We start from the raw sequence: 19,896 nt of genomic DNA on the forward strand, positions 1-19,896 counted from the left end.
TTTTAAAAGCCCCAACAGCAACTCTGCCAAGTGTCTCTGGTGGAGAGAGGGGAGCCAACGTGCCTCTGCATGCTGTGCTCAGCTATTAGGGCAGGTGTCGGGCCTCAGGTGAGCCCTCCTTGAGCCAGGTGATGCACTGAGACAGAACTTCAAAATTTCAGGCAGGGGTAGGAATAGAGAGTGTCCACACATGAGCAGATTTGCTTTTTGAAATGGCTACTATGTGGAGGGGAGCAGGTGGACCCAGGAAGACCTCTCAAGAGGCTGCTGCACTGGTCCAAGCACAAGATGACAGGTCTTAGACTAGGCAGGTGGCCCCTTTAGAAGTTACAATCTACAGATGTGCAGTAAACCACATGCCTCAACACCTTACTCCTGTCCCCACCAGCAAAATCTTACCTCCAGAAAACAGGAAAAAGACTTGCAGCAACAGCAAAGCGGGCATGTTGATAAAACTATAGGGTCAGACAAGGAAAAAAAAAAAAGCATCAGCAATTAGCTCTGTGAGCTCCCCAAGTGACATCCTCAAAGAAAATAACAAATATCAGCCTTTTCTAAAAGGTCCATCCTTACCATAATAACTATAGTAACTTGGAAAAGATCTAAGTTCCCCAAAAGTTGGGAAGACTTGACTCTACGGACTTTGATTTTCAAGGTCAGTCTGACACCTTCTTTAGACACCCATGGTCCCCCAGATCCTTCAAGGGTTCTGGCAAGGTGCACTCTGTCCAGAGTTAGGAGACCTGGGTCCTACTTTGGCCTAGGCCCTGACTATCCATGTGACCTTGAACAAAGTCATTTCTCAGGGTAAAGATTTTACTTTCAATGTCTATATCTGAAACCTTCTAGCAAGGTCACCAAGACTACAGGATCTAAGTTAACTATAAACAGCAATGTGGCTGAGGAGAAAGGTGAGTATTTTGTTTTTTTCTTGCCTAATAATGCTCATAGTTTGGCTAAAATTCAGTTCCATAGAGTCTTATTACTTATCTTTTAAGGGTGGCAAGAGATAGTTTAGAATAAGAAACTATAGGCTATAACTTGGATTCCATAGGGCACCTACCTGAGATTGCTTCTAATTTTATTCTTTTAAGGTTTATTTATTACATAGCATATATGTAGCATTTATTTTAAATAACATTATTATAAATGCTATTATATAGCATTTATGTATTTGTATATAGCATAAAAGACCTGGGGTACAGGCCAGAGGTGCAGCGGGTGGGGTGAGATGATTCACCAGAGACAGAGTGGGGAGCAGAACAGCTGGACTGAATGAAATACACTGCTGAGGGGAGCAGTGGGCAACACAGGAGGGGTCTGCTGCGCCATGTGGGTCAGCTCCCTGGCCAAGGATGCTGGGGATTGAACTCATTGCTGCAGTGGCTGCCCAATAGCTTCATAGTGCTGAGGCTAAACCCCTTGTGCCACCAGAAAGGCCCGCTTCTAATTTTAGTTGTGAGGTCCGACAAAGACATCATCATTTCAATCACAAAAAAATGATGCAGAATCCAGTCTTATGTAGTATATATGACTTAGGTATACTAGTCTTATACAGTCTTATGATGCAGAATCCAGTCTTACGCAGTATACAAACTGAAGGGGTCATACAGGATGAAATGGGGACCTTCCCCCAGGATAATTTAGCAAGAAAACATCCAATATTATTTTAACTATGGATTCTAGAAATTCTATAATTGCCCTTTGGAATCCCAAACATACAAGGGCCACCCTACATGAAACATGCATTTCTCACTTTAAATTTGCCCCCTAAGGAAAAGACTTGGAAAAGCAAAGCTGGCTAAATGCAGATCTTCCTAAAGTTTCCTTTCACTGAGCAAATGACACTGACACTCATTCAACAGCAGATTCCAAAAATAAAATCCTGAGCAGAGAAGTGGGAAAGGAAACACTGCAGTATTCTGGGGAATCCCAGGTTCAGGAGACACTTGTTTAGCGTGAGTTTCACAGGGTAGGCCAGAAAACTGACACCAACTCAAAGCGCCTCAGTCAGAAAGTGCCTTTAACCTCTTTGGGAAGCGCCAGTCTCTGCCTCTCAGAATACACTGAGCCAGGCAGGAGCACCAGGTCTTCCTTCGTGTATCTCAAGGATTAGGTCTCCCGACTCAACGCACTTCTAGAAACAAGGTCGGCTCAGCAACCTGTGTCATCGCTCAGAACCCCATCCAAACTGAGATGGCACACCTGTAAGCGACCACCTGACAGGTAAGGGCCAGCCTGCCCCTGGGAGGCAGAGAGCCTGCATCTAGCACCTGGGGGCCACTGGCTGGGCCAGATACTGCTAGTGTGCCTTCCAGCTGCAAATACCTTGAACTTCCCTCCACCACCACCTAGGAGGGTCAGCTCTCATGCCACTGTACAGTCAGCTCTCTGAATTTCAAAACATTTTGAAAGAAATTAAATCAGGGCCTCGCCTGGTGGCGCATCAGGTGAGCTCTGGGCTGCGAAGCTGCCCGCAGCCTCTGCAGCGCCCGTTCAATCCCCGGCCCCCGGCGAGGGTCCCACATGGCACGCAGACCTTTCCTGCTGCACCCACTGCTCCCCTCAGCAGTGTACTTCGTCAGTCTGCCTGCTCTGTCTCCTGCTCTGGTGAATTCTCTCACCCTCCCGCACTTCTGATTGTACCCAGTGCTTGTATAAATAAATAAATCTTAAAAAAAATTAAATGCCCCAATAATCAGCATAATCTTTATGCTCCCAGTGACTACGAGGCTTACATCTCCACTGAGTCGAAGAGAAAACGGTGAGATTCAATGTCACAGAAGTGAGAGGGGTCAAAGGGAGAGAGGTGGACAGGTAGAAACTGGGCAGTAGGGGGCTGCTTCCTGCCCTGCTAGCTTCCACCTGGCACATGCCAGCAAAAGAGATTCCTCAACCCAGCAAATGCTTTCTTTCCTCTTACCCCACAAAGCAGATGGAGGACAAGTCCCCGCCTGTTGCCTTGGAGCCAGGACAAGGCATGGGGATGAGGGACCACGCAGGGGAAAGATAAAGGGCTTCTTGATGCTGTGCAGTTCTTAGCTCAGGGGGGTTTCTGAGGCCCCAGCACAGAACCTGGGCATGCGCAGAACTCAAAGGCTCAGGCCTGCTGACATTTTATAAAACCAGAACCCTAGCGGCCTGCCTAGGGAACCAGGTGGAAAGCAGCATAGGTATCTGGGCTCAGTAAACACAGCCCCCTCCCTGCACCTGGAAACGAAGCCAAGCAACTGCCTCGTTGCTGTATGTGCCTCTGCTTGCCCAGGTGAATGTCTTCCCCGCTTCTAAGTTTCTGCTCATTAAGATGCAAGAAATCAAATGCTACCTCATGAGCCTCCAGATCAGTTGGTGCTGCTGCTGGGACCACACAGCCCCTCCCTTCCCTGTCCCTATTGTTACTGAAGGTGCCTAGCTCAGCCCACCGGCAAATACTCAGAGCTGGCCCACTCAGGGCTTCCTGCTCCAACGCTCGGATTACTTTGAAGTCCCAGAGGCTAAGAAGCTCTCGCCCTTCCCCTAATAGAAGAGGCAGTGAAAGCCGCTCCCACTCTGCAGAATGAAGATTGGGGGGCATTATTCAGGTGTAGAATGATCTGGAGAAATGTCCTGAGAAACCCATCTCTGCAAACATGAAGTCACCCCCTCTCCTTGGGGCAGCCAGGCCCCTTCCCCACGCCTCAGTTGAGGATTTAGGCCCTGCTCTCCCCAAATGAAAACAGAGATCCCCACGTACAACCAAAAGGATGATTCCAATGATTAAGTTATCATTTTTCATCATTCCACCAAACTAGCTGATGCTGTTTCAATGGCTCAGCCAGCCTGAGAAGAACGCAGGGAAGTGGGGGATTTTCCCCCGTGCCCCGACATCACACAACCCACACAGAAACTGCTTGCTGGTGTGTTTGTCTCGTCTGCCAGGGGGCAAATGCCTCTGGGGTTAGGGTCTGTGTCGTAGTCTCCCCTGAACCCTATCTCTGCGGATGCCATGTGTGCCTGGCACACAGTAGGTGCTTGCTGGATACAGGAAGCACCAATTACCTCCTGCAGATGGGTGAGAGGGCTACTTCCAAAGGAATCTTTGTGTTCACTCCTTTCTTTTTTAGACCAACTAAATGAACCAGATGCTATTTTAATACTGGTAAAGTATTAACAGCATCTTTACTAGTCCCATCCAGTCACCTCAAATATTCCGTGTACGCCCCCTCCTCACACACCAAAACTTTCGTGCAATACTAATTCAACATTCTAAATACAATCCTACACTGAAAAACTTTTTAAAGGACAGATTCCACAGTAAAAGTCACCAACTACGACCACCAAGTGAGCATTTGCTGGGTGTCTGGTGCCAGGCTCCAGACTGCAGTGTCTTCTCCCTCCTAATCCTCAGGGTCTGCCAGTGAAAGCACATTATCGCCATTTTACAGATGAGAAAACTGAGGCACACAGAAGGGAAATGTGCTGCCCCAGGTTACACCACTAAGAAGTGGATCAGACGCCATTCAGGCTTCCCCGCTACCTGTTCAATCTGTCACCTTCCTGATTCGGGAGGATCAGGAAAGAGAAACAGAAGCATAATTAAAAATAAGCCACCCAGAATCATGCCCTTTGGCAGTTTTCCACCAGCTAATACCTGCAGCCACTCCCACACTCCAGCACCCAAACAGAGATTTCTAGAACCTTCTGCATTCCTGTGCAAAGCAGTCGGGAGTGGTCTGCAACCCACCCAGAAAGATGGTCCTTCCCAGGTGCACCTGGCAGGCAGTTTCCATTACAAAACACCTCACTCAGCACATTTGTTCCTTTCTGTCCCATTACTCATGCTACTCCCCCACTCATTCCTGGCTTCTGGGGCTCTCTCACGTGGACTTAGGTGCCCCCCACTCCCCAATCTTCTCATCTGAGTGTTGTCTTTAAATCCTGGTTCCGTGCAGGGCACTGGCCGCTTTGGGGGCAGCAGGTGAGGGAGGTTTGCAGTCAGATGCTGCAAAACATACAGGCTGAAGTACCCAGGATTCAAGTTCCCATCACAGAGGAAGAAACCAAACAGAACAAGGCTGCTTTTGAAAAGAAGGGCTCTCTGGCAACAGCTAAAGGCATTTTTGCAGGACAATGCCTGCCTTCTCCTGTAGGACGAAATGAGTGCAGGGTGAAAAAGGAAACCACTTCCACCTCTTTATAAAAGGCCCCTCCAGCTCCAAATATTAGCTCTCAACAGCCTACTCTCAAGCAACAGGCTAGAAATCTGAGCCCTTTATAAGATCAGTCAACACCTGAACAGGAAGACTTTAAACTCCCAGGAAGCCCTTGGTGACTTTCGTTGTAACAATCATCTTCCTTATCCCTTTGACTTGGCCCAGAGATTCAAGGAAATGTTTCTGGTTTGATACAACAGGGGAGTCCTGCTCCCCTAAAGGAATTACCAATGTCCAGAACCCAGCAGTCTGAACCAGAAGTTGGCACCAAGGGGTGAAAGACAGTGGGCATCCTGGACGGTGGGCGAGAAGGCTGAGCAGGGGAGGCACAGAGGGAAGGTTCTCCCAAACCCAGCACTCCCACTAAAAGATATTTTTAATCCAGAGGAGATTTTGATGTTTTGATATTTGAAAATCCTTTAAGTTGTACGAGACCCAAATTCATGCCATGGGACTCTGGGAAGCGAGGAGAGGACACAACCAGAGCACAAGTCCAGAGACAGAACCCAGTCCAGGCTCTGCTTCCACCAGCCACCATCCCTGCTGCAGCTCATCCATCTGCCACACAGGGAGGATGTTTCACAAACACAGCGTTACTCAGTGAAGGCGCGTGTAAAAGGCCCTCCTACCGGGAAAACATTTTCTACATGTGTTAAAAAGTACTACATTTAGAAGTTTAACAATACTCATTACCCTGTAGCTACACGTGATCATTTCCATTTTTCCGAGATCAGACAAGATGGGGCGCGTTCAGGATGCTATGGCCGGAGACCATTTCCATTTTTATTCATGAAAAAATGGCCTTGGAGAAGCAGGGCACGGGCTTAGGAAACTACAACTTGGAGCGGAGGCCAGGTTTGATGGGTGGCTCGGCTGAGAAAGACTCCCACCGTGGGTGCAAGGAGATGGCAGTGTGGCCCTGTCCATCTTCCCACATCACTCGACTTCCTTCTTTCAAAAGTGGGGGTGAAATTAGGCATCCTCTTTACCCAGAAGGCTGTTGCCAGGATCACATGAGACCTCAGTGCAAAAGTCCCCTGTGCAAGAACAATGTTTCCTAAATGCATATAAGGGGGAGTCCAGTTTAAGAGAGAGGCTGGAGACCAGGACATGAAGTGAAAGATGGAGCACAGCAACCGCACACAAGAGGCCCCGCAGGCGACTTTATGGATGGAAGAGGAAGAGGCGCCTTCTGCATTAAAAGGGGACCTGCAAGTGTCCTCAGTTGCAGGGGGGCTGGTGTGGGTAGAGGCTGAAGCAGGGGCAACGCACAGGAGACACCCATGCCAGTGCTGTATCCCCAAGACACCTCCAATTGCCTGGTAGATGATGGGAGGAAACTATTTTATTTTTCAAAAGTATCCATATGTGGGAAATTAGCAATCAGCAATTCTGTTACAGTCCTGATCAAAACCATTTTTGAACAAATCTGTAAATTATAAAAGTTTGCGGGCCACTATTTTGTGGACCCATCTGATGACACAACTGTAAGCAATTTCACGTAGTCAGTAACACCATTAAGCATCTGCCCAGTGCCCAGTACCTGTCCAGGTGCTGGGGATGCCATGAAAGTGATTTAAGATATACACGTGGGGGGTGGGGAGCATTCTTAACAAGAGGCTTTTCCATTTTCACAGGTTCATCCTCAGCATAACCACTTGCCAAGCAACCACTGCGCTGTCCACGCAGTCATAACAACCTAGGAGTCCAGGCTCCCCATAGGCTCGGCCACGGCCCACCCTCCAGCAGTAGTCTGTTTCCTCATGGGTAAAAACCTGGGTTTCTGACTATAGTTCACTCCGGGCACCCTAGTCTATTCAGCGGAAGGGAAAAAGTTACTCTCAGTTCTGAATGGTAGATCAAAACCAGATTTAAAGCAAAGTCATTTCAGATAGACAGGGATGAAGAAGGCATGAGCTCCACTTTCTCCCCAGGATTTGCTGGGGGGCCTAGTCAGGGGAATTCCTGTGTCACCCAGAGGTGGCTCTGAGCTGGACTTGTACAGAAGAGGAAGGCCCATCACCCCCGTGACCAAGGGTTTGGTGAGCTCCCCACACCCTCTTCAGTGCGAGAAGGGCCAGCTTTTACAAACCAACGCCAGGGCCTCTGCCAACCGCAGTGAGACCCTCTGGCTTCCCACCCCCTGATTTGTGCCTTCTCTTTCCTCAACAGGTGCACATTTTTAAATAAACTGTCACGCTGGGAGCCAACAGTCCTTGACTTTCTAAATCTGGATTTACAAACCTTAGAAGTTCTAGGGGGTTTGCTTGCTCTTTTAAAAAGACAGCTTTCTTTCCTGCCCACTTGTGTCTGGGCAAGCGCCCTCTTTCCTTGCTCAAATGAACCTGTCCTTTCAAAATGTTAAAAGTTAAAGGGCCCATATTCTGAAAATTGTACAGGTTGGAATGACTCAGGTCCGACACCAGCCCACTGCACAGCGTCCTCTCTGGGCTGGAGAGCCTTAAAGCCACAGTGGAAGGCCAGCGAAGGGCCCACTTCCCCTCTCTGCCCAGGTACCCACCACCTTTTTAAATCGATGACTCCTGGCAAGTTTGCAAGACCCAAGTCAGAGACCCTGCCAGGTGCGTCCCAGCAGGTGGCCTACGCCCTTGGCTGGCAAGTGCTGGAAGCTGGCTGGGCCAAGTGGCCAGAGGTGCGGCTCCCAAAATGTGGAATCACCATGGAGGGCAGATCCCCGGCCTTCCCAGTGCCCACGGGCGCCCAGGGCAGACCCTTCCCAGCGCCCAAGGGCGAGTCTCCCGCCGCAGAAGACCCCTTTCGGGATCTGTTTGCAGGGACTTCGCTGGGAGTAGAGTCACCTTCACACCTGTGTGTTTGTAAAAGTGGGGAGAGGGTGTTCGGGCTTGTCCCCAAAGTGTTCAAAGGCGTCTTCTGCGTCGGCCAGGGTAGCTCCGACCGTGCCAAGCAGCTGGAGGGTACCACGAGGTCCCCTCCTCCACCCGCAGACCGCGCGCCCGTGCCCTTACCTGCGGCCGGCGCCTCTCCCTCGGCGCTCGGGAGCCTGGGGTACGCCGCGTGACCCCGACCAGGACCCCGCGGGCTCGCCGGGCCGCCGGCAGGCAGCGGGCAGGGAGGCGCACCCCGGCGCGCTCTTCCCGGGGCGCAGACTCCCCGGAGCTCCGCGCGGCCCCGGCGCTGCGCTCAGGTGGGGCGCAGACAAAGCGAACAAAGCCCGCCAGCCGAGGCGTCCACGCGCGGAGTGGGGCGCCCTGGGCCGAGCAGGCCCCCTCCCGGGAAGGCGAGGAGCAAGCGCAGCCCAGTCCCGGGGCGCCGGGGGCCCGGGGCGCGCGCAGCCGTCCGCGCCGAAACTCACCGGGACGGGGCGGCGAGGAGCGCCCCGCGGGACCCGGCGCCCAGGCTGCTCCGCGGGCCGGGGCGGGCTCGGGGGACCAGGGGGCGCTGCGGGCTCGCAGGAGGGGCGCCGGGAGGGCGGGCTACGTGGGACACCCGCGTCTCTCTCCGTGGGGAGGCCGCCCGCGAGGCTGGAGGCGCGCGCCCCGGGAGGTGCCTGCGGCCGCGCCCCTCGCCGTCTCCAGCCGGGCGGACGCCCAGGGGGTAAATGAGCAAAGGTGCGAGCGGCTGCGCCGGCCCCCGCCGGGGGTGCGCAGGGAGCGCGATCACCTGCTGTTGGCTCCGCAGGGTTTACTGCTCTGAACTATGGGAAAATGTTGACTTTGGCGGCGTTTCTGTTTGTCATGGCAACTGCCTTTTGTTTACTTACGTGCTCGTTTATTGCAGCCGGCGTTCATCAGCGGGCCTTCTGGCCAGCATCCTCACCCAAGACTAGAAAGTGCCTGGTGTTTTAGAAACTCAAATGCCACAAAGTGAAACAGCTCAGTGCCTGCTGCATGCTGCCCTGCGCATAGTAAGGGCTCAGGAAGCGCTGGCTCCTGTTGCATAACCTACAGTTTCGTACTTCATCACTCTATAATGGGGGCTCATCGCAAAAAAACATTCTAGAAAGTTGAAAAACCACTCATTCTACCCCCAGCCCACGTGAGGTCATCAGTTGCCGTCGTGGTGTATGCTTTTCTGGTGTGGTTCCGGGAGAAAAGCTACCTTCCTTTTACCTGTTCCACAGGTTCACTATCATAACCAGCTTTTCTCTTCCCTTTTTGAACATCTTTAAGTTTGGGGTCACCACTTAATGTTCCAATGCACTTAACCTGTCCGCTGTTGTTGGATATTAACTTTTCATTTTTTCAAGGATTTATTTATTTATGATACAAGAGCTGGGGCACAGGCCAGAGATGCCAGGGGGTGAGAGGCGCCACCAGAGACAGAGCAGGGAACAGAACAGGCAGATTGACCGAAATACACTGCTGAGGGGAGCAGTGGGTGAGCCAGGAGAGGTCTGCTGGGCCATGTGGGTTTCTCCCAGGTCCGCCGGGGATGGAACTCATGCTGCAGAGGCTGGGGATTGCTCCACAGTGTGGTGCTCAAGCCCTTGCGCCACCAGGGAGGCCCTAACTTCTCATTTTAATCCATTAGGTGCTTGTGATACTGCCCAATTACTTCCTTGGAATAAGCTGCAAGAAGGTAAATCTCTAGGCTATAAAGTATATGCAATTGAAGGTTTTGATGGATGCCATCAAATTGCCCTCCAGGAAAACTGGCTCTGCTTTTCCATGACCTCCCGCCACCCCATTTCTCTTGCAAATGTCAATCTGACAGCTTCCAGTGGAAACGCATATGGTAACCTACATGACATGAACCCACTGAAGAGGGGGCGGAGGACTCTGTTTTCACTTCACTTGTGCCTGCCAGTAACCCTGGCAACCAAATAGCAAAACAGCCCAGGGGAGCAGCTTCAGCAAGGCATGAGCGCTTCACCTGTGCAGGGAGCGTGTCTGCAGGCCTGATGCTTGAGGGCCTGGGTGTTCTGCGCTTTTAGATCAGCACTATCCCAGTTAAATGGTGACTTCAGAGGTCATAGTAGCCACATTAAATAGGTAAAAAGAGACAGGTGATCTTAATTTTAGTGTTACCTAGTAGATCCTGGTCTCAACACATAGCCATTTTATACTGTCTTCAAAAATTGTTTTACATTTACAGCACATCTCAATTTGGACTAGCCAAATACTAACTGTTCAGTGACCACCTGTGGCCTGTGCCCCTGCAGAGAGAGCAGCAGGGATGGGGGAAGGCTGACCCCAAGTCCTGGTAGAGGTGGAAATTTCACAGCTGATGGCCTCTCCCCCCACGTTCTATATAGTTAACATAAACCAGCACACCTTTGCCTAATTGGGTTCGCCTTTGAGAAGCAAATTTCAATTAGGGGTGTGTTGAGTTTAATCTACCCCACATGCTCATTCCATGGTTAAGTCTGTGTAAGGGCAGGAATGGACACTGAGCAGGTTCTCTGATCCACCAGACCGGGGTAAGGGAGTAGTCTGAGTCCTCAGTGGCTTTTGCAGGCTTTTACTGGGATTACCAGGTACACAGCAGGCAGGGGGGCTGGGGGGCCAGGAGGCTGGCAGGCCTCCCAGCCCCCAGCAAGTCTTCTCTGTCTGGGTTCTCTGGCCTTCTCTGGTTCTTCTGCTTTGCTTCTCTGCTTCTCCTGTTTCTCGTTCTGCTTCTGCTGGCGTCCCCGCGACGACCCCCCTAAAAGCCCAGTCTCAGCCCAGGTGAATCCCATCTACCTATACCCACACCCTACTCCAGGTGCCCGCCATCAGGCATGCATTCTGGACCGCAGGGATCTGTCATCCATCCTAATGGTGGGAGGGCAGAAAAGCCTGACACTTTTTACCTGACCCTACAGTCTGAAACTATACATGCTGCAGATACCAACTCTTTCAAACACATTCTCATAGATGCACAATGAGTCCACTCCAGATCCCTCTCAGGTCTTTTAGGCGTGAAGTGGGGAGCAGTGCAAGGCGGGTGGCTTGTACTCTGGAGAGTGGTAAGGGGAGCCTGGCAAGGCTGGAGGCTTTTTATAGAGATGCTAGGCAGCTGCTTTTGTCATCCATCACAACCCCTCCTTTGTGAAGGTTTGTGGAAATTTAAAAAGCAAAATCACAATCAAGGAGCAAATCCCAAAGGAATTATAAGCTCTTGCTCCCCAGGCCTCACTTTGTTCATCTTTACATCCCCAGTGCCTGCTAACTCTGCAAAGTGGTCTTTTAAAACTGGGTTGATCATGATTTACCCTGGACAAAGGAACAGGAGTACTGCCCTCTTAAAGCTAAAGCCCCTTAGGTTTGGGGTAGGCATGGGCTGTTCTAAGGTTTAAAGTTACATCCCAACTCCTTAAAAGAATTATGCTCATTTTACTAGATTTTCGTTCACAGAAGTGACTTCTGGCTCAAGCAAGTAAACACAATGTCTGCAAAGGCAAAGGCTTCTGTAGTGTCAGTCATTTGGGAGACACTGACAATGTGGACGCACTCTGCTCCGAACTGTCAAGACATGCAAATCCAATATACTTGTCACATGCATACACGTGTGCCATAACCTAGTATTTGTTGACTGCAATCTGAGAGGAACCTGGATGTACCCTTGGAGAAGGAAGAGCAGGCTCCTGCCTGAGTTACAAGCCTCCCAGTTCCTCTTACTCCTGGCCAGCTCATGTCCCAGATGTGGGCCAGGACTCATTGAATTTATCACAAGGTTTTAAAAAAATGGCATTATCCCAGGGTCTTAAGGTAAAAAAGGAAAGCACAGGAAAATGGCTGAGGCCAGACAGCTAAAGCTTTAAGTAAAGCCGAGACAAGATAGCATTTGAGAAACTTCCTAGGAAAGTTAAAACTGCAGTGCCTGAGTGCTAACTTGTACAAAGTTCAGGGCAATAGAAAATTTTCTGGGTGAGCCTTTTGCACCCTCACTGGTGTGGGGGAGCAGTAGTCTTATCGTACCAGGGGCTAGGTTAGTCCCAGCAAGCAGCCAGCCCTGCAACTCTTTTAACTGCCTGCCTGCACTGCAATTCCTTTTATCTGGAAAACAAAAATCTGCCCTTGAGACCATCGTTAATGAGGAATGACTACCTGGTACAGAATCTGGTGAGTTCCCAGGTGTCACCATGGCTAATTCCTGAAAGTTCAATTTGCCAAATTCAGAGGGTAGCTGTGCAGGTGACGCACCCACCAGCAGAACTACTGGTCTCCTGCTCAGGGCTGGCAGTGCTCACAAGGGCTTAATTCCTCTCCCGGAATCTAGCAGCTAAGGAGTCTAATTCAATGATTTTCTGGAGTGTTAATTATATAGCAAGAGCTCAAATTCAGATTAATCGCCCTCATTCACAATTTTGAGCTTTTTAATATTTCTAGCCACCCAGCAAAAGAAAACGCGTATCATATATGCCCTTTTTTCTCCCTGTCAACCCCTGTTCAGTACATAATCCATGATAGAAATCTCTTCCCTGGCAATACGGACCTGACATGTCTCAATATTGACACGGCCTTTGCCAAGGAATAAATACCATGTGTATCGGATACAGGGGCTCAGCTCTAGTGTACTTATCTGACTCAACTAGGTGTCATGAGGGAACCTGAAGACAGGAACTTGCAGGTGTGATTGATCCCATGTGGCCCTACTGAACAACACAACCCCTGTCACAATGCCAGGCATACAGCTGGCACTCAGTAAGTGTATGTTGAATATGGGGCCTCCCTTGTGGCGCAGGGGTTAAAGACAGCTCTATCAAGCTAGCTCCAGCCACTGCTGCAAGAGTTCAATTCCCAGCTGGCCAGGGAGCTGACCCACATGGCACAGCAGACCTCTCCTGGCTTGCCCGCTACTCCCCTCAGCAGTGTATTTCAGTAGTCTGCCTGTTCTGCTCCCCACTCTCTCTGGTGAATCCTCTCCCCCACCCCAACATCTGGCTCATAGTTCTTGTATGCATAAATAAATCTTTAAAAAATTAAGTATTTGTTGAATTAATGTTAATTAAAATAGGAATCTTCTTAAATCTCCTCAGAAATAAGAACTGGTGGCCCAGTTCGTAGTAATATGTCAAATAAATCCAGAGACACTTAAACTGCATCACCTGAGTAATATTAAACTCCATTTAAACAAATCTCTATTCAAGTTGTTAGCACCACAGAAAACTTTGGACTGTGATGAACTCTGACCTGAGATTTTTTTTGCTTTTTGATTTGTTTCCCTAATTTTCCTTAATAAAGAGGTCAATTTTGCAATGCCCTAGTTTTCATTTGCATTTTCATTATAGCTGGAGTTGAAGAGAGTAGGAAGAAACTAAACACCCAGTGCTCCTGTAAGAAAAGGAAGTTAACAAGGGCCTCCCTGCCAGCGCAGCAGGTTGAGCGCAGCCCTGTGAAGCTGTCCGCAGCCTCTGCAGCGCTGGCTCAATCCTGCCAGCCGGCGAGAATCCCACATGGCGAGGCAGACCTCTCCTGTCACACCTGCTGCTCCCCTCAGCAGTGTATTTCAGTCCATCTGCTTATTCTGTTCCCCGCACTATCTTTGGTGAATCCTCTCACCCTTCCGCGCCTCTGGCCTGTACCCCAGCTCTTGTATAAATATAAATCAATCTTAAAAAAAAAAAAAAGAAAAGGAAGTTAACCAACTGCTGACAATAAGAACACAAAGGAAATCTGGTTGCAAAATAAAAGATTATTACAGGGCAAAACAGCATGAATTTTTATCTATTAGAAGCACATCGATGTTTTCACATGAGCAAACAATCCATTTAATCTAACAGTAGCTGCTGCCCATCATTACCAGTAAAATTTTTTAAAAGTCTTAAGTTTTTTCTTGGACTTGGTGATATCCTCGTAGGTCATCCTAGTTTGATACTTGAGGAAAACATCCTTAGATTTTTAACTTAAATTGTATTTGTGCTTCAGAAAACAGTAAATTCTACCTATCCACAATAAAAAAATCTAAGTGATTTGAGACCTGGAAGGGTCTGAGTGGCAGGAGCAGAAAAGAGGTCGGAGCCAGGAGAGTCCAAGGACAGACTCTGCCCAAAGGCCAAAGGCGAGTGGCCACGTCAGAATGGAGACAAAGCAGTTGACCCCTCTGGGCAGACAGGAAGGGAGCAGACACCACAATGACAACAAACCAAAGAACATTTATTATGTGGGAGAGTCAGACGATGACAGGAAGAGCAGGGCGTATTTTATTATGAAATATTTCACACATACAGAAAAGTCTAGAAAGTAATAAAACTCATGTATCCATCAACGAAGTCTAGTGTAAACATGAAGCAATATTTTCTTCAGTAACTTGAAGTAATGAAAAGTTAAATACACAGTTGAACGCCTCCTACGTATCCCCTTCCTGATATCCCTAGGAATTAGGTATGAATCTTTTACGCAAGATTTACATGGGAGGAAACCTTAAGAGAACAAAAATAAAAACTACCCAACCTAATAGAAGAGTAGTAAGCAAACAACAGTGAAGGCATAACAGGTCATTAAAGAAAAAGCAGACAAAGAAAAGGTTCCAATAAACGTAAGATGCAGTACTTTCTCTCCTAAGTCTAGGCTGTTCCTTTCTCACAAGTGTCTAGCTCCAGGAGAGACTGTTCCTGAAAAAGAAAATCAACTATCATTATGCCTTCCCTGAAAACTCAAATCACTGTGATTCTTAATATCTATTAAGAATAAGCACACCAAATATTCTCTTTGAACTAAAATTACACATGTAAGTCAGATCTGCCAGTTAAAAAATATTCACCGCCATAACCGTGCTGTTTTATATAATTATAGTTCTCCTTTAAATATAAAAAATACTTTATATTAACACTGTGTTGAAGTGCTTGTTATTGTGGAGCAGTTTTATGTTATCATCACAACATCCTTAATTGTTAATCCTAAGAAAACAAGCTTCTCCAGAGAGGATGAAACACTTGAGTTTGAAACACATTATCTTTAGGGAGAATAATTTAAAGGCACAAATATTCAACTATATTTTCACCACAATGAAGGAAGTATGCTTAAGCAGCCACGTAAGTAATTTTTTTCTAATGATAAAACCCCTTAGTTGCACCCCCTTCAGAACCACTCTGAGCTAAAACCACACTTGGAATGCACACAAGGCAGCAGGCAGCTGCAGAGGGACCAGCTAGGGGACAGAGGATTGCAGCCTTGGGGGCAGCCATCTCTCTGAGCCAGTTTCCTCATTGATAAAACAGTGCCCTTTTTTTCCAAGGGGGTTTTGAAAACAAAATACGTGACTAGCTGTGGAAGGGCTCTTTCTATGAAGCATCCAAATATAAGGTATTATTCTGCATTCAAATATAGACAAAACATGTGTGTTTAATCCCACAGTAAGGGAAGAGCCAGTATACTATGCTTAAAACCAAGTTTTTTAAAGTACTGTCTTCAACCTATCTAGAAATGATAGAAAACATGGCTTTCCTCTGAAGTTGTGTGTGTAAGCACCTCAATATCAGTATGAAAGATAACTTACACAGGTGAAAAGATGTAAGTGCATAAAAGGTAATCATATTTGATTAGAAATATGATGACTTGGCATTAGAACTAAAATCCAGAAATCCTTGTCATTACAAGTTTCTTAAATTATGAACTTGAAATCATCATTAAAGATTTTAATTTTTTTTTTTTTTAATAGAGGCATGTTTTATTTATTTATTTTATCTGTTTGTTTTTGTTTTCACATGCACTGGGTACAGTCAGAAGCGCGGGAGGGTGAGAGAATTCACCAGAGCCAGAGCAGGGAGCAGAGCAGGCAGAAGGACCGAAGTACACTGCTGAGGGGAGCAGCGGGCGGCAGGAGAGGTCCGCGCGCCATGCGGGACCCTCCTCCGGTGGCCGGGGAGCAGCCGGGGATCAAACCGGCGCCGCAGAGGCCGCGGGCAGCCTCGCAACCCAGCGCTCAACCGCTGCGCCACCGGGGAGGCCCATTAAAGATTTTAAACTCAAGTACACAACCCAGGAGTCAGTATTAAAACGTAATGCACTAGAAAGGACTGACAATTGTAAATTGCAATTTAAAGTCAGTATTTATTAAAAATAAAATAAATCAAAACTTACAAAGGAAATAAATCATAAGCATCAAAATTGTGGATCTTGCACTAAGGACATCTAACTTAGGAGTTAGCTGCACTTTCTTAGAAACACAAAGATGACCAGTGCATTATTAAATACTGCCCCACCGAGCATGCGTGAACACAGCAGGGCCCTAGTGGAGAGCTGTCGCACTTGCAGAGGCCACAGAGGGCAGGGCGTATTTGCAAATGGCTTGATATAAACTGATTATGACCAAGAGGGGTAAACTTACAAGTCAATCAAAGTTCCGTTGCTTGTGGCTGGGCTTTTAATAAACCCAAAAGTGGTAAGGAACATTTCATTTTTCTCGTAAGTTCTAACTGGCTACTGGATCATAAAGTAATTTCTGAGGTTCACTTTAGAACAAAACATTCCAGACAGGAAAATAAGCGGACAGAATATGGGGTGACCTTCACAGAGAACACCCTCAACCACCAGACCACCACAGCCTGAAGGGGAGTATATTTTGCCTTGAAATGAAATGTACGATCCGTGGACTCTGCTCTCCATTCCTGGACCTTCAGAACCTCTTCACAAAAATTTCTAAACAGTTTTTAAAGCAAAGTGCACACAAGTGAGAGTTAATTTCACACCTAGATACAAAAAAACTTGAGGCTAAGCTTTACCTCACAATACTTTTTACAGGTTCCTCTATGTATCCATAAGATGAGCTTCTTAAAATCAAACAATATTAAAGAAAGGCTCCAAATAAAAGACAATCAAAATAAAAGCTTGGGAAACAGCAGAAACATTACAACCAGACTCCAGAACTTTAGGAACCAGGTTCATCCCCCCAACATGACCAGGCTGCCCAGTGCTTACAGAAGTGGCAAAACCATCACATTTGACTTACTTAACTTTTCAACAAATTTTTCATTTCAATAAATTTATTCTGATTGGCTGGATTGTTTAAGAGCAAGAGAAGAATCTGTTCATGTTTTTCAACCTATGAGTGAAAAAGAATGGTATTAATGAACTTCTGAGACTGTTAGGAGTATAATTTCACCTAGAGATGGTTTTACCCACCTGCTTCCGTAACTCGGTGCAGCAACAATTCACGCCGTGTTTATTCTCTAGAAGCAAGTGCAAAAAGCCATCAGAAAAGACAAAACTAACCCAAACAAGCCCTAGGAACCTGACCGTAGAACTGGGATTGCCAGAGGGGGAAGGTGGGGATGGGAATGGTTTTATAAAAAGCAACTCGATAACACACATTATAAATAATAAAAAACAACTTGGAGTCTGGACACAACACAGATCTGTCCCTCAAGCACGGGTTCTACTAGAAAGGACTTGATCAATTAACTTTTTAGTTAGGTTTTATTATCTGCTGTGCCCTACATTTTAGCAAATGAATGCCCTCATCTCCAAGGTTTCAGAGGGCAGGCCTGCCAAGTGACTGATCACCTTATGAGATACCGAGATACTGTAAGATCCAATTTCAAAAGTATAGGTTACTTTGATCAGTATCAAAAGTAAGGTGGAAATAACTTTGAATTCCTGACATTTCTAAAGCTCTCAACATGAATTCTACAGTGTTGATGAGCCTCATCAAGGAAAAGCTGGACCAGAAGAACTGCTTCCATTCGGGTGCCTCTATGAGGTGGCAGTGTGAACAGGCACCTGTAGCTGGATTCTGGGCGGGAGTGGGGGGTGGTGGTGTGAGGAATGAAGGAAGTGAGGTCACAGAGAAAGAAAGATCAGGTCAACAAAGTGGATTATATCTGTTATTAATTAAACTTGAAAATGTACCTTTATTTAAAGCACTTTGTTTTTCCGATGTGGTATTTTTTATCAGACCATACATCAACAACTTATCCCCTATATTGACAGTGCCACTGTCAGAACATTTCTCAACTGACACCATATGGACATTCTTAATGATTCCCTTTACTGAAAGCATTACAGTCTGATTCAACATGAAATTTTTTAGTAGTTCAATTATTAATTGTGAACAGCTTCCATTCAATTCCATTAGACCTGAGAATAAAAGAATATTATAGTTAATCAAAAAGATAAATTGAAAAACAGATAAATTATCTAAGGACAATAAGCAAAGGGCTCACTAGTGTTAGCTAGATTTGGGTGTGCTTTGATATACCATCGCTGTTGCATTAAAAAAAAAATCAAACTTATTCAATAAACAGTCAGTGATCACATAGTGTGTATCAAACACTAATCCAGATCCAAGGGCACGAAACAGACAAAGCCTGTCTTCATGAACATAAATTCTAAGAGAAGACACAACAATAATAGACATAATTTTCCAACTCTGTCTGTGGTTCAAAACCAGAGCAGACATTGTCATTTGAATGCTTCTAGTCTCCAGAGAGTTGTGGCAGAGCAGAAAGACTCCAGCTGATAGGTCAGGGCCCCATTCAAACCTGGCCATGCCTCTTACTAGCTGTGCAACCGGGGGCCAAACAGTCTCTGGACACTGCGGCTTTTGAAACTAATTGTAAAATAAAAATGGAGTAGCTTGAAGATAGTTTTTGTGTGAATAAAGAATAAAAGATAAAATTTCCTTGCAAATTTCGACAGATATTTAGAAATCTGGTAAGTTAACTGCTTTACCCATTTGACTCAGTCTTAGAGCCGAAAAAGCAGAGAAAATGAATGATACAGACTCCCAAATTGGAAAGTAACTTGTCTACCTTCAAGTGAACATTTGATGATTTGGAAAGGAAGCTCCAGGTGGCTGGTGGAGATGGGCTGCACTCTGGAGAGAGGCAAGATCTCGGTGTTTCCATAGTCGGCATAGAGGACCTTCACATCAGTCTCTGATGTCGCCAGGACAATGGCACGGTACCAGAAGTCGTCGTCTGGAAATACAATGGAATCTCAGGGAAAATGTTACATTCAAGTCCCTCCTCCTTTCAGAAAGTTATTCAGGTTACCATAAGTGGTCACTTAGCAATTCACACCAAGATTTCTGGCTCAGAGTCCAGATAATATGTAACTATCGGGCCTCCCCGGTGGCGCAGCAGTTGAGTGCTGGGCTGCAAAGCTGCCTGCAGCCTCTGCAGTGCCGGTTCGATGCCCGGCCACCGGCTCAGACCTCTCATGCTGCGTCTGCTGCTCCCCTCAGCAGTGTATTACGTCAGTCTGTCTGTTCTGCTCCCTGCTCTGGCTCTGGTGAATTCTCTCACCTCCCGCACTTCTGACTGTGCCCAGTACTTGTATCAATAAATAAATAAATAAATCTTAAAAAAAAAAAAGTAACTATCACCTCTACTCCCTTCTAGATGTTACTAAAAGAGAATTACAGGATTAAAAAGGCCAAAACTACAATGATAGAGAATAAAGGACAATATAAGGGAAGCTGGAAAAGATGCAAGAAAGGAAATGATTTAGAAGAGCCCAACCAAAGTTGGCTGTGGGGGAGCCAAGAAGCAGCCTAGTTTCCATCTCCCCAGCGCCAAACCTCAGTAACTGGTGCTACCCCTTCAAAGGTAAGACTAAAAGATGGAGCCAAAAATGGGGATCGAGGGGGCTTCCCCGGTGGCGCAGCGGTTGAGCGCTGGGTTGCGAAGCTGCCCGTGGCCTCTGCAGCGCTGGTTCGATCCCCGGCTGCTCCCCGGCCACCGGAGGAGGGTCCCACACGGCACGCAGACCTCTCCTGCCACCCGCTGCTCCCCTCAGCAGTGTACTTCGGTCCTTCTGCCTGCTCTGCTCCCCGCTCTGGCTCTGGTGAGTTCTCTCAC

General features: G+C 47.4%; 2 protein-coding genes across 4 annotated transcripts in view; both read right to left on the reverse strand.

Moving 5' to 3' along the window:
- VWA2 (von Willebrand factor A domain containing 2) overlaps nucleotides 1–8,958 on the reverse strand; it is a 32,653-nt gene extending 23,695 nt beyond the window's left edge. The window contains exons 1-2 of one of the 3 annotated variants that reach the window (XM_037496788.2): nucleotides 8,935–8,958; nucleotides 400–455 (exon numbers count right to left, since the gene is read on the reverse strand). In XM_037496788.2, coding sequence (XP_037352685.1) covers nucleotides 400–445 — 46 coding nt within the window. In that variant the 5' untranslated portion in view covers nucleotides 446–455; nucleotides 8,935–8,958. Of the gene's footprint in view, nucleotides 1–399; nucleotides 456–8,179; nucleotides 8,244–8,526; nucleotides 8,550–8,934 lie in introns of those variants that run through there. The other 2 variants (XM_037496787.1, XM_037496785.1) reach the window with 2 other exon arrangements.
- Nucleotides 8,959–14,239: 5,281 nt separating this feature from the next.
- The window catches only part of TDRD1 (tudor domain containing 1), a 39,702-nt gene continuing 34,045 nt past the window's right edge, over nucleotides 14,240–19,896 (reverse strand). Inside the window, exons 23-27 of the mRNA XM_037496960.2 lie at nucleotides 18,847–19,014; nucleotides 17,945–18,172; nucleotides 17,219–17,265; nucleotides 17,051–17,138; nucleotides 14,240–14,709 (exon numbers count right to left, since the gene is read on the reverse strand). Coding sequence (XP_037352857.2) covers nucleotides 14,678–14,709; nucleotides 17,051–17,138; nucleotides 17,219–17,265; nucleotides 17,945–18,172; nucleotides 18,847–19,014 — 563 coding nt within the window. The 3' untranslated portion in view covers nucleotides 14,240–14,677. The remainder of the gene's footprint in view (nucleotides 14,710–17,050; nucleotides 17,139–17,218; nucleotides 17,266–17,944; nucleotides 18,173–18,846; nucleotides 19,015–19,896) is intronic.

This window comes from Talpa occidentalis, unplaced genomic scaffold (assembly GCF_014898055.3).
Source record: "Talpa occidentalis isolate TD23 unplaced genomic scaffold, MPIMG_talOcc4v2.1 talOcc4.8, whole genome shotgun sequence".
Classification (NCBI taxonomy): Eukaryota; Metazoa; Chordata; class Mammalia; order Eulipotyphla; family Talpidae; genus Talpa; species Talpa occidentalis.